Here is a 14,563-nt window from a genome sequence, read left to right as displayed (position 1 = left end):
GTTCAGACCCTTGTCTGCCTAGCCCTGGAGCCCTCAACACCAGGCCTCCATCCCTCCATCCAGATGGTTCTTCCCTGCCTGCCTTGTGCTCTCTCATGCCAGGCCTCTGTGTGCGGGACGCGGTGCCTGATCCAGACTGTGGCCTCAGCGGAGGAAGCCTCCCCTCCTCCAGGGAGCCTTCTCTGGTCACTCATTCGTGGTTAGTGCGATTCCTGTGCCTCTCCCTCGGCATGGGTCTTATCAGGCCTGGCCATAATTTCCTGATGAGGCAGCTGCCCCCACCGTCCGACTGGGAGTTCCTCTGGGGGTGGGGACAGGGCACCAAACTTTGTTCTGAGGTGGGGCCCAGCAGTGGGTCCGGCCCAGAGGACATGCTTGGCGTGGGTGCCAGGGGCCCCAGCCCTCAGATGTGGGGGAGTAGAGGCAGATGTGAGGTGTGGTGAGTTTTCTCACCCCCCCCTTGTTCCCCAGCTCCTTTGGGGGTAAACTGAAGGCAATGAGCCTGTTGTAGGGACTGAACAAATGTTGGAACTATAGACCACAGGTCACTTCCTTCCTTGGGCCCCAACCCCCGCTCCACAGGCCCTTCAGATGCCTGCTTCATCCACTTCTCGCTGGGGTGACCCGGGATAAATCACTTCGCTTTCCCGTGCTTTTGTTTCCTCTGTAAAAGGGGGATGATACTGGAACCCACCCCCTAGGGCTTCTGAAGCAGACCTGCCTGTTGCCTGAGCACACAGGACTCCCCCAGGCTCACCCAGTTCACTATGGGCCAGATCTCTTCCTTGGTCTGGCCCCTTGCCTTATGTCCCCTCTCAGGGGACCAGGAAAGGGATGGGAGATGCTTCTGGAAAAGCCACATGGATCCAGTCAGCTTCCCCCCTTCCCTGGCAAGCAAGAGTCCCCTAGAGCCCCAGAAAGGCAAGCACAGACACGGTGATACAGACCCCCAAATAAAACAGTCCTGCTTAGAGACAGAGTCCCCATCGTCTGCCCTCCCCTTCTACTCTTGGACCCTCGGAGGCCCCAGGGAGGCCCTGTAGTGTAGGTGATTAGCCAGAGAGGCTGAGACAGGGCCTGCGGGCCTGTCCAAAGCCCCACCTGCACTGAGCTCCCCTTCATGCCCATAAGGGTCCCCCCACATGCCAGACTCACAGTGACACTGTCACAAAGCCCCCTCTCAGAGAGATGGAGGTGACCACACACACGCGGAATCACAGCAACAGGGACACAGAGCTCCTCTCAGATGCCTGACAAACACCCGGAGGGAGCCAGTCCCCCAACAAACAGCACCGGCCTGGGATCTCCCCAACACTCACTCAACCCCGTCCTGAGATGCGGGTGCCCTGGTTCACGCAGAGTGAGGACAGGTGTGAACTTCCACTCCAAGGCCAGCCCATGGGGGGGCCACACCCCAGTTTTGGGGGGGGCATGGCTCAAGAGGGACCACCTTGGAAGTGCCACATGCTCCGCACCCGCAAGTGGGCGTAACTGAACAAATGAACCAAAGAGCCAGTCAATCCATTGGCACCGTTACCAGCTGATCTTGACCCCCCAACAGGGTGACAGAGGTCCCCACATCTGGCACTGCCCAGGACACAGCCTTATAGGGGCAGCAATAAGGGGCGCCAGTGCCCCCCACCCTTAGTGGCCGGGCCACACACTAACACCTCCCAGGCTTTCTCCCCCCCACACCTGTACTCGAGCTGTGCCCTCCATGCAGGGCACCATTCCCGGGCAAAACCTTTGGCCCTCAGGGTGGCAGACTGGGCTCAACAACTGGACCCTGGAGCTCGGCCGCTGCAAAGAGTCAGCGGACATCACAGGCTGCTCAGCAACCACCTTCAATCCATTTAACCCATGTCCGCCTGGCTGGTCTGGAACATTCTTGTGGATGGAAATGGCACTTAGCAAGCCCAGAGATGGTCCTGAGCAGGGTCGGACCCAGCCAGAAACACCCCCACCCCCACCCTCCCCATCGCCCACTGCAAGCCAGCTGCCACCAGCCCACACCTTGAGCGACCACATCCTGCTCCCAGAGTCCCCGCCAGGAATCCTCCCTGCCCCCACATGGCCGCAGAGCCCCAAGGTCAATGCACCCCGTCCCCATCCACACCTTGCCCCCGGCTCTGCTCTCCCCTCCCAGTGCCACTGCTCCCGGCCACCTCCATCCTGGGGACTCCCCCAAACCATGAGTGCCGGGCCGTGGTCAAGACAGAAGCCGTGGCTCCCAGAGGCCACACCACATGTCCAGGTGCGCCCAAGTGTCAAAGCTGCCACCGCCCTCCTGGGCCTTCCTGCCACGCTGGAGGGTGCGCTCTGCAAACTTGGGCACCCCGCCACACACACACACTGATGGGCCCACCGAAGTCTGCAGGTGATTGCCATGGGTACCACTGGGCCGGGAGTCCCAGGCCGCAAGGGCTTGGATGAGGTACCCACTGTGGGCCCCGCTGTGAAGCCAGAGCAGTTGGGGGAAGCCCCTCACCCAGCAACGTGGGCTTCGGCTGTGGCCCCAGGGCCCAGCAGCTGCCGAGGCGGCTGAGGGTGGAAAAAGCTGTGGTTGAGAACTAACAGCCTCTGTCAGCAGCCTCGGGTGGGGGAGCGCAGCGGAGGAGAGGGGGCTCGTCACCACCCAGACCCACTGCCTGCCTTCGAAGAATGAGGATTCAGAAGAGGTGGAAGCGACGACGGCCTCTGGGGTGCGGGGCGCTGCAGGGGCGCCAGGAAGGCTCCCAGCCCCAGAGCGGAGGGAACACGGGCGGCGGCAAGCTGGCCAGGTCGCCCCTGCAGCCACCACACGGCACCAGGGTCTCCCACCCTCCCGAGCTCAGTCGGGCGGACTTGCCGTCCCTACCGTGAGCCTGCATTTGGAGCGCTCGCCGTGTGATGGGCCTTCGCACACAGCATCTCATGGACATCAAAAAACAACAGGAAATCACACCAGCCATAAAGAATAAAAACCGGATGGATTAAATAATTAGAAGTGAAAAATAAAACCAAGACAAAACTGGAATAGAATCTAAGTAATTATCTGAACCAGGGTGGGAGAGGCCTGAAGCAGAAAAAGCAAAGAATAAAACCATAAGGGAAAAGATCACTGTATTTAATTGCCCAGACTTAAAAACCTCCAGAAATGAAGAACCTCAGGATAGAAACTGAAAAAAATGGCGAGCTGGGGAAATACTAGCAACATGTGACAGAGAGCTAATAGGCATGTAAAGAGCTCTTGGAAATCAACAAGAAAAAAGGCAGACAGTGCTGTAAATGGCCTGTAGGTCACAAAAATGTATATGACCAAAAATGGAAGAGAAACAGTCCAAATCCACTGGGACAGAAAATAGACTAGTGGTTGCCAGGGGCCGGGGAAGGTGGGGACGGGAATTGGGACTGACAGCTAATAGGTACAGGGTTTCTTTCCAGGGTATGGAAATGTTCTGGAATTACTAGTGATGGTTGCACACACAGTGACTATACTAAAAACCAATGAACTGCACTTTCCCATGATGAAGTGTTACGTCATGTGAATTATATATACTCAATGGTTTTTAAAAAGAGAAACGGTCAGTTCCACTGCAGTCAGAAAGGGCAAGATAACCGCTTCATCTAGAAGTTGGCAGAGGTTTTTAAACAATTTTTTAAAGATTTTATTTATTTATTTGACAGGGAGAGAGACATTCAGCAAGAGAGGGAACACAAGCAGGGGGAGTGGGAGAGGAAGAAGCAGGCTCCCAGTGGAGGAGCCTGATGTGGGGCTCGATCCCAGAATGCCGGGATCACGCCCTAAGCCGAAGACAGACACTTAACAACTGCGCCACCCAGGCGCCCCATGGGAGAGGTTTTTAAAATAATACCCAGTGCTGGCACCTCTGGTGATGAGAAGATACATGGGTCTAACCTTTCTGGAAGGCTGTTTGTAAAGGATCTATCAGAAGCATTAGAAATGGCCAGTAAGCACATGAAAAAAAACGCTCACCATCATTAGCCATCAGGGAAATGCAAATCAAAACCAGATGAGATAGCTCTTCACACCCACGAGGATGATTACAATCAAGAAGAGAACAAGAGCTGGCGAGGATGTGGAGAAGTTAAGCCCTCGCACGCTGCCGGGGGGAACGTGAGACGGTGCAGCCGCCGCGAAACAGCCTGGCCGCGTAATGTTAAATCTAGAATTACCGTATAACCCAGCGGCTCCACTCCCAGATGTACACTCACGAGAAATGAAAACACGGTGTCCACACAGAAAGTTCCACACGAATGTTCACAGCAGCCCTGTATGCACGCTAGCCCGGCCGCATGCCAGAAAGTGGGAGCGACGTCACGTCCATTCGCTGATGAATGGATAGACAGAATGTCGTCTGTCCACACGATGGAACAGGACTCAGCCATGAAAAGGAGGGAGGTACTGACACCTGCTACAACATGGATGAACCTTGAAGACATGATCCCAAGTGCAAGGTGCCGGTCATGAAAGCCTGGCAAAGTCTCTGATTCTCCTGTGAAAAGAACCAACAGGCAAATGCACAGAGACTGAAAGCAAACCCATGGCTACCCAGGGCTGAGGGAGGAGAGAGGGGGGCGTGACTGCTAACGGGTGCAAGGTGTCTTTCTGAGATGATGAAAGTGTCCTAAAATCAGATCATAGTGATCACTGCACAACTGTGTAAATACACCAAAAGCCGCTGCCGTGCGCTTTAAATAAGTTCGTTTTACATAGTTGTAGACTGTACCTCAGTAAAGCTCAGAGAGGGCGCCTGGGTGGCTCAGTCGGTTAAGGTGCTCCCTTTGGTTCAGGTCATGATCCCAGAGTTCTGGGATCCAGTCCCCCTTCGGGCTCCCTGCTCAGCAGGGAGCCTGCTTCTCCCTCTGCTCCTCCCCCTGCTTGCACTCTCTCCCTCACTTGCTCTCAAATAAATAAATAAATAAATCTTACAACAAAATAAAGCTCAGAGAGCGAGAAAGCTGTAGAAGAATTCATAAAGCCTTCGACTCAGCACTTCCCTTTCTAGGAAGTTAGCCTAAGGCAGTAACGAGAGCGGGACCCCAAGATTTATGTACAAGATGTTTGTCACGCAGTTATCTATTCGAGCAGGAAAGTGAGAAATGGCTGAATTAGGAGTCTGGATAATAATAAATACATCACAGCCTCTCTGTGTAAATGAAATATTGCATAGCCAGTATAAAAAAGACATTCTTGGAAGATATTTCAGAAAAACATCGAAGCCCTGTGTAAGTGAAAAAAAGCAGGTCACAAAGCAGAACGAAGAATGTGCATGTCACTAGGGCTGGGGTTTTTGTCCTAAGGTGTCTGCCTGTATTTCCCATGCACCGGGCACGCAGAAGGGGCTCCAGAGACAAGTGCAGAATGAAGAATGAGTGAATGCTGAAGAAACTGCAATTTGGAGGAAAAGTTAGAGAGGAAGTGCAAGAAGAAAGGGCAGAAAGACGTCTACCAAAATGGAAATGCTGGTTCTCTCTGGGCAAGGGGCTCCGGGGCGGTTTTCAGTTACTGCTCCACAGTTTTTGCCATGGGCTTTACTAACAGAAAATGCAAAGCCAAACACATGAGCTCAAACGTGGAGGCTCTCGGTACATTAGAGTTTCCTAGATTACGTGAAGAGTTCAGATGAGACAAAGCAGGGCCCCCTCGGTTCCACACAGTTCCTTGGAGACAGGTTTCTCTCCTGCCGCTGCTACTGTGGACCCCGCAGCACCCCCCCTCAGCCCGCGTCCGGGACTCAAGTCAGGCAGGTGTGGGAGGACCCCCAGGCATCAGCCAGAGTGAGGGAGGCTCCAGAGGCCAAGTGGCAGGAGCTGCTTCAGTTGTCCCCACGGACGCTGTCACCAGGGGCTGAGATGTCAGCGGAGTCCATGGCCTGAGGAAGACGGCAGCCTCCTCCCCAGCTCAGAGAGGAGATAGGGAAAAGGGGTGTGGGGCCCCAAAAAGGAAGCTGAGGCGGCCCCTCCTGCCTTGGGGGAGGAAGCTGCCCCCCCCCAATCACCACTGAGGGCCAGCCGCTCAGAGAGCAGAGATCTCCTGTGCATTTTGGTTTCCTTTTCCATTCACAAAGAAGTGGGTGGGGGATTTCCAGCAGCAGCCTGCCCAGCTTGCTGGGGCTGTGAGTGGGTGCCCGGTACAGGCCGCCGTGTGGGCCAGCCCCGGGAGGGCACCCAGGGACCCACCTCCGGGACGTGGCAGCTTCCTACCCAGGGAACCCCTTCTTCCACCCTCTCAGGTGGGAACACATTGTGCCTTTGCCGAGCCTGCTTTTGACTCAAGCCCCCCAAAAATGCCACCTACTGACATTCTGCTTTCAGAGTGGGTAACTGAGGCTCAGAAAGGCCAAGCTCTCAGCCCAAAGTCACACAGCAAGGACATGAGAGCCAAGATCTGAACCTAAACCTGTCCACCTGCGCTTCTCCTCGGCTGCCAAGGTCACAGCCCAGACTGCAGTGATGGTCTGGTCCCAAAACCCCATCCCCCAAAACAAATGAAAACAGAAGGCGCACTTCCAAGAAGCTGGCAAAAGGCCCCGTGGAGCAGGAGGGGCAGGTGAAGCACCCCCAGAGTCGCGGGGGCCAGAGGGTGAGAATAAATGAACATCGTTCGCCACCCTCCCCTGCTGGATTCAGGAGCACTTTCTAGTGTGCGGATTCATAGAATTTGAGCTGAAAGGAAACACGCTGATACGATCTGCCCACGGCGTCGGCATGGTCAGGGGTTCCTTCTGAGCAGCAAACTACTTTTCAAAAACGATCTTACACAGAACCCCAGTAAGGGGCAGATGGAGCAGCTGTGTGTGTGTTTGGGGCCCCCACGGGAGCCCTGCCCACCACCACCCCTTCCTTCCTTCCCCCACCAGTCCCGGAAGACCCAGATCAAGCCCCTTTGTTGCTCATTTCACAGCTCAGAGAGGGGTGGAGACCCGCCCGGGGCACAAAGCAGCCCAGGGCAGAGCAAGGACAGGAACCCCATTCTCACCGTGGGAGCCCCCTGCCTCTGATTATCCTGGGAGAGGGTGGGACTGGGGCGCCACTGGCCTCTAGCGCTCCCATCTGTCTCCCCACAGGGAAACTGGGGTTCCGCCTGGCCCATGCAGATCTAGGGGGCTGTAAGTGAAGGGCAGGTGGCTTCTCCACCTGTCTGGGGGCCGAGACACAAACCCTGGGCCTTGGCAGGCCCGTAGCCGATGCTGTTCCTGGCTCGTCCGCCTCCCAGCTCTGTGGCCTCGGGCAAGTCTTTCTCCCTCTCTGTGCCCGGTTCCTCCTGCGGGAGACGGCTTTGTCACCCCCCCAGGGTGCGTCAGGTCGACAACAACTAACAAAGTAATTAATGAGGACAACCACAGCTGCGGTGTGCGGGGCTCGCTCCGGTGCTTCGCCGACGGCAGCTCCCCACAGGTGGGCGCCATGACGCGGCCGTTTCTAGGAAATATTTGAGGAAACTGAGGCACAGTGAGAGAGGGCCAAGTGCCTTTCCCAAGGTCCCACCGCTCAGAGGCGGCAGAGGCAGGACTCAAATCCAGGTCTGTCCGAGTCAAAGGAGGCTGCCCCCCTCCCGCCTGGCCGCTTCCTGCCTGGCCCTCCTCCTCTTCCTCCTCTTCCTCCTGCCTCCGAGAGGAAACCGCCAGGCCTCCGGCGGACATCCCTTTCTCTCTGCTTCCTCTTTCCCACACTCGGGGCACGAGCTCCAGCCTCAGGCCCCCGGGGTGCACCCTGTGGCTCCTTCTGCCTCTCCCAGCCTCAGTTTCCTCATCTGTCAAACAGGCGCAGTGCCAGCGCCGACCTGAAGACGGACAGTGCGCCAGCCACAGCTCGGATGGGGGTGCTGTTGGGCACGGCAGCCACCAGGCTCCGAGAACCACCCAGCCTGCGGTTCTGCCTCCTCCTGGGCAGACGATGGGCACAGCTGGGGGGCCGAGGGGGCCCGAGGCCTGCTGGCCTCTTGTCACAAACTGGGTCCCCCACACTGTCTCCCCGCTGGACAAGGGGCTCTGTGACGGGGCCGGGGGCTTCCGGGCACCCCAGGAAGGTCTGCTGCCTGGACGCAGGGGCCTGAGGCTGCCCCTCGGCCACCCAGTCAGCACATACCGTATCCGTGGCCTCTGCCACATGATCAACCCCAGGGGCAGGCACTGTGACCATCCCCATGTTACAGATGAGGAAACTGAGGCCCAGAAGCCCTGAGTCGCTTGCCCCAGGCCACCCAGCTGAGAGGGAGCAGAGTGGGCAAGGCTCTGAACCACACTGTCCAACTGGCCCACCCCCCAGCCACCCCAATGACCAGCAGCCCAGCTACTCCCAACCAGACCACTTCCCCCTGGGGCTAGCCAAGGCCCGTGGTGCATATGGGGGTGCTCAGGGCTATGGGCTGAGGTGTCCCCCATCTCCTTCGTCTACTTCTTCTCCAGGCCAGGCAGCAGTGGCCAAGGGCAGAGCATACTGGGTGAAGGAGAAACTGGTCGGCCCCCTCTGGGCCTCAGTGTCCCCACCTGCAAAAAGGTGGCACTGGACAAGGTGGCCACAGGGAGCCTTTCCCAGTCTGAGAACTCCAAACAGAGGCCCCCCACCCAGACGGGGCCACAAGTGATACTACGTCCTTCTGAAGGCTTACTCGGCACCGGGTGCAGCCTGACTCCCTGGAATTCCAGTCCCAACCCAGCCGCTCAAGAGCTGTGTGACCTCAGAGAAGCCATCGTTCTTCACCTTGTTTCCTCAACTGTGAAATGGGGGCAATCTCCGGAGGTCTCTCATAGGGCCAGGGTTCAGTGAAGCCAGGTCAGTAAAGTTCCTTGTATATAACAAACGCCAAATAAATGTTGGCTAAAAGGTTACTTTTCGACCATAGCTACAACTCCACTATCACCTCCACTGTACAGATGAGGTTCAGCCCCCAGACCAAGCAGGACTGACAGGGCTTTGAGACCATTTCAGCCAAACGAGGCCTGGACACATGGGGAAACTGAGGCCCAAAAGAGCAAAGAGCTGGCCCAAACGCCATGGCCAGCCTGGCTGTGCTCCATTTGAAAATGGACCGCAAGTTCCAGGGGAAGGCCCTGCCCCAAGGCCAGCCACCCTAGCCCGGCCCAATGGCTGCTTCTGTTATCTCTCCCCTCCCCTGGGACCCCTACTGCCTCCTGCCAGGCTCACCCTTGGCAGCACACAGGCTGGGTCTACTCCCTGTGATACCGGCCCAGCTCTGCCAGAGCCACTGACTGTTGTGTGTGTTTGTTTTTCTTTTAAGATTATTTATTTGGTGGGGGGCGGAGAGGGGCAGAGGGAGAGAGAGAACCTGAAGCAGACACCCTGCCAAGGAGGGAGCCCAATACGGGGCTTGATCCCTCGACCCCGAGATCACGACCGAGGCCAAAATCAAGAGTCAGACACTTAACCGACTGAGCCACTCAGGCACCCCCTTATCCACTGACTTTATAAGAGAAATCAGAAATCTGGATTCTTCTGTGAAATCTCTACATTTTATGTTTTTAAATACCGGTAACCAATCCAACTTTGTTTTTCTTTTAACTGCTGGGTAGGATGGCATGTCTCAGGCCTGGCCTGGCTGGGGAGCTTGGGCTAGAGGGAGCCAGTTGAAGAGTGTGGCCAGGGGCTTGGAGGTGGGAACCCCTTGTGATCGGGGTTCCAATCTCCTCAGGTGCGTGACCCTGATTGAGTCCCTTTGCCTCTCCCAGCCTCAGTTTCTTCCCTGTCAAATGGGTCAGTGGCCTCGACCTCACGGGGAAGGACTTTAGGTCAAGTGTTTAGGGCAATGGCTGGCGCACAGTAGGTGTCCACCCAAGGTAGTAAATATGCTGCCCCCCATTCTAGCCCAACCCTGGGGCTCAGACATGTCTGAGGAGGGGGAGCGGCCACAGGGCATGTGGAGACGGAGACCAGAGGGTCTTGTAGGAGAAGAATCATGCCACTGCTCATAGTGTGAGACCCCCAAGTCCTCCCTGTGGCCACATGGCCCCCACCTAGTCCAGCCCCAGCACCTTTCCAACCTTCTCTCTGCTTGTTCCCTCCATTCTAGCCCCTGGGCACTTGTTTATTCCTCAAAGTCTCCTGGTTCATGGCCACCCCAGGGCCTTTGCACTTGCCATTTCATTGACCTGGGACTCCTTCATCCAGATCCTTCAGGATTGACACCTTCTCTCATCTCAGACATCACCTCCTGCCAAGGGGCCTTCAAGGACCATCCCCCAAACCCCAGCCTCCTCCTCAAGGCCAGTGCACAGAAGGGAGGCCCATCTTCCACCCACCTGCAGGGATGCCACTGTGACCACCCATCTCTGGACACTGGAAATAGCCACAGATGTCTCCTCAACCACCAGGCCCCCAGCCAGCAGCCCGACTCTGGCCTCCACTTACACCCCCATCAGCAAGGAGCTCCCTCCCCTCGCAGCCCCCATCATGACCCCTGAGTGGCTGCTTTCACCCCTGCTTACAGATGAACAGAATGAGGCTGAGTGAGGAAGAGGCCGGCCAGGGTCACACAGCTGGTCAGAGGCAGAGGTGAGTCTTGGGGACCCCTGAGCCCCAAGCTACCTGGCTGCAGATTCTGGATGGCATTTGCTTGGCTAAGACTGAAGGAACATGTCTCTGGGCAGCTGCCCTGTCTCCGTTCTTGTCCTCCAAACCTCTGGCTGCTCTGGGCAGCAGGGCCTTCTCCAGGCTGGCGCTGGGCGCACTTCAAGTGCCACAGCATGGCTGTGAGCCCGGAGCTCAGGCCCCTAACCACCACCCACTGGTGTCAAACCTGCAACCTTCCTTTGCCCTCTGTTTAAAGCTGCTCCTCTAAACAACCCCAGGGTCAGAGGTCAAGACTGCCCGCCTGGCAGGCACACTCAGTCAAAACTTATAGTCTGAGTATCCTCAGCCCAGAGACTGGACGCTCCAAGTCATTCCAGGAAACTCAGGAACGGCCCCTAGACTACTCCAAACACGATGGGGAGCTGTTGGAAGCTGGTGGAGCTGGGCTGCTCTGTCAAGCCAGATACTTGGTAGAGGGGCTGGGAGAGGCCCCACCAGGGCTGCTCACTTTGTGGGGGACACCCCAGGTCTTGGAGCAACCACCAAGCCTATGACAGAGCCTCGACGTCACCAGGGCCAGAACACCACTTCTGAGTTTTCAGGGCCCCTGAAGAACAGGAGCCCTGACGGTGCTCCCCAGTTGGGCACTGAAGACCCAGACCAGCACTGGGAATAAATCTGTGTTCTCAGTCCCAAAGTCATTAGCATGACCACCAGCCTGAGAACAAGGAGCAGTAACACGGAGGGCTCCCCTGGGCCAGGGGCAATCTCTGTTAACGCGACAGCACCACAAGGTGGGAACCGAGAGTAGCCCCATTGTACCGAGGAGGACGCTGAGGCTCAGAGAGGTGATGTCACTTGCCTACGGCCCCAGAACTGGGGAAAAAAGCTAATTCATTATTTAAACTCAGGTCCACTTGACTCCTGACACCTGCTTTTCCAAGATGGTTTATTTTAAAAGCAGAAGTGGGTTTTTTAAATTTATTTTTTATTTATATTTTTTAAGTATTTATTTAATAATCTCTACCCCCAACATGGGGGTCAAACTCACAACCCCGAGGATCAAGCATCACACACTCCTCCGACTGAGCCAGCCAGGCACCCCAGAAGTTGTTTTTAAAGTGAAGTTTTATAGGGACCCCATGCTGTCACACAGATAAGACCATGTGTTTGGGGTGTTATTTGCCTTTCATGGTGTCATAACCTCAAGACTTTAAAAATGATGAGAAAACAGTTTTTATCTGCACTTGCATTTTCCAACAGCTTCCCGTTGTGTTTGGAATAAAATGCTAACTCTTCCCAGGACCCTCTAACCACACAAACTCCCCTTGCTCCGTCTTCCCTCTCTGTGCTCCACCACCCCGGCCTCTTCTGTTATAGTCTTCAAAACACACAGAATGCCTTCCCATCTCAGGGCCTTTGCCTGTGCTGTTCCCTCTGCCTGAAACATTGAGAGATTCTTGTTTTGTTTTAAAGATTTAATTTTTAAGTCAGCTGTGCACCCAAAGTGGGGTTTGAACTCACAACCCTGAGATCAAGAGACATGCTCTACCGACTGAGCCAGCGAGGTGCTCTGACACTGAGAGATTCTTCACTCAGGATTAAGACTGTGCTCCAAACGTCACCAGCTCAAGGCTCACTGTGAAGCTTTGGCAATTAGGACAGTGTGGTGTTGGCCCAAAGACAGACACATGGGCCAGTGGAACAGAAGGGAGAGTCTTCCAGAAGCACACCGATGGACACTGGATTTTGGGTAAAAGCAGCACTGCAATCCAATAGAGAAAAGATGATCACATCAGCAAATCATGCTGGAACAACTGGAAGAATTATGACCTCGACCTCACACCGTACATAAAAACTAACTCAAGATGGATCTTGGTCCAAAATGTGAAGGCCCAAACAATAAAGTTTCCAGAAGAAAAGACAAGAAAGATCTTCATGACCCTGGGTAGGCAAAGTTTTCTTAAACAGGACACAAACAGTAATAACTATAAAGGAAAGCAACTGATAAGCCGGACTTAAAATTAAGAACTTCTGTTCATGAAAAGATTCCATTAAAGAAGAAAAAAGGCAACCCACAAAGTCGGAGATAATATTTACAATACAAGGAAGTATACCCAGCATATATAAAAACTCCTATAAGAACAGACAACTCAATAAAAATAATAAGCACATCACAAAAGAGTTAATTCCAGTGACCAATAAACATTTGAAAAGGTGCTTAACTTCATGAGTCATCAGGGAAATGCAAATTCAAGCCACAATGAGAAACCAGTACACATCCACCAGGAGGGGTGAAATGGAAAAAGACTCTCATAACTGCTGGCGGGGACATAAGATCGTGCAGCCACTTTGGAAAAAATATAGAAGTTTCTTATAAGCATGCACTTACCATATGACCTAGCCAGGCCTCTAGGAATCTCCCTGAGAGAAACGGACGCACATGTCCTCACAAAGAACTATACCTGAATTTCATAACAGCATTATTCATAAAAGTCCCAAAGTAGAAACCATCCGAATACCCATCACCAGGCAGATGGATAAGCTACTTATCCATGGATAAGCGGTACATCCATACAAACGAGCTCCTGAGGGACACAACAGCGTGAGCAAGTCTCTACAACATTCTGCTGAGCAAAAGACATGAAAGGCAACATGCTGTGTGATTCCATTTGTATGAAGTTCAAGAACAGAGACATATAATCCGTGGAGTAGGAGTCAGTGGGAGGAGGGGGTGGTGGGGGCTACGGACACGGAGGTGGGAGGGAGCCCCCTGGGTGCTGGGTCACTTGGGTGTGTGCAAACATGGCAACACTCGTGGATCTTACGATTCACTCACCCGCTGCAGTGTATGCATGCGACTCGGCACCCAAGTTTAAAGGTTACTTCACAGGAGAGGATTCTTTGGCAACACCCTATCCCAACCACCCAGCTGGGGCCCTTCAGTGATACTGCCAGAGGCGCTATGCCTCTTTCTTTAGGACAGTGTGTAGAATTTATAATTCCATGTTCAGCTGTAGGTTTACTCCTCAGTAGCTCCCACAAAGATGCCAGGTCCCCAGCATCAGTATCTGTCTGGTACATGGTAGGTGCTCAGTATCTGTTAAATGAATGAATGACTAAGTCTCCCGCATTCAGACCGTCACCCCCATCCCCACCCCCTCGGGCTAGGATCACATAGGCTTTGCTCTCTCTCTAGCAGCATAACAGAAAGAGAAAGGAATTAAAGGAAAGCCACGTGGTCCCATCACTTGATACACCTGAGTCAAAGACAGAGCTTGTCAGGTGTTTGGAACATCCTGGCCCTCCTGCCTCATCTGCAGAACTGCATTAAGTCGTCGAAAAAGAAAACACACAGAATTTTTAACACTTGAAATAAGACAGCCACAAATCATGAGACATGCAAAGGAATCAAAACGACAGTTTTGGACCCCCTAGAAAAACCCTCCTATTTGTCATGGTCCATCTGGGTCAGGGTTGTCAAGGACCCGTTCCAACCTATCACAGCCCACATGACGCCCATATACGCTGTGTCTGAGCTTTCTACAAAATCCCTGACCCAGACTCCTCAAAACTGTCATCAGAAACAAGGAAAGCCTGAGAACCTATCAAAGCCATTAGGCCCCTAAAGAGACATGACAACCGAATCTAACATAGTATATGCTGGACCAGAAAAAGCTAGATTAGGGAAAACTAGCAAAATCCAAAGAAACCGCGGAGTGTCGTTAATAGTAGTGACCAACCCTGGTGCCTCAGTTACGCAAATGTACCCAGTAACGTAAGATGCTAACATTAGGCAAGGGGGCGTGTGGCGTATGAGGGAACCCTGGGCCATCTCTGCAACATCTCTGCAAATCTAAAATAGTCTAAAAGAAACTCTTCACTTTTGAAAAGTCACGCTCTCCCCTGGGTGCTGTGCGGCCGCCCGCGGGGCTGGTGCGCGGGGAGCTTACCTTGGGCGGGTCGAAGAGCTCCAGCACGCGGTCCGCGCCACCGTCGGAGCCCCGGGCGCGCCGCAGCGCCAGGCCGC

General features: G+C 54.4%; 1 protein-coding gene across 1 annotated transcript in view; it reads right to left on the bottom strand.

Moving 5' to 3' along the window:
• The window catches only part of SH2B3 (SH2B adaptor protein 3), a 38,176-nt gene that overhangs the window by 12,636 nt on the left and 10,977 nt on the right, over window positions 1-14,563 (bottom strand). Inside the window, exon 3 of the mRNA XM_034637959.1 lies at window positions 14,487-14,563. Coding sequence (XP_034493850.1) covers window positions 14,487-14,563 — 77 coding nt within the window. The remainder of the gene's footprint in view (window positions 1-14,486) is intronic.

Source organism: Ailuropoda melanoleuca, chromosome 12 (assembly GCF_002007445.2).
Source record: "Ailuropoda melanoleuca isolate Jingjing chromosome 12, ASM200744v2, whole genome shotgun sequence".
NCBI classification, from domain to species: Eukaryota; Metazoa; Chordata; class Mammalia; order Carnivora; family Ursidae; genus Ailuropoda; species Ailuropoda melanoleuca.
Note: the sequence above shows the minus strand (reverse complement) of the source record. Positions and strands in the feature narration are given on the sequence as shown.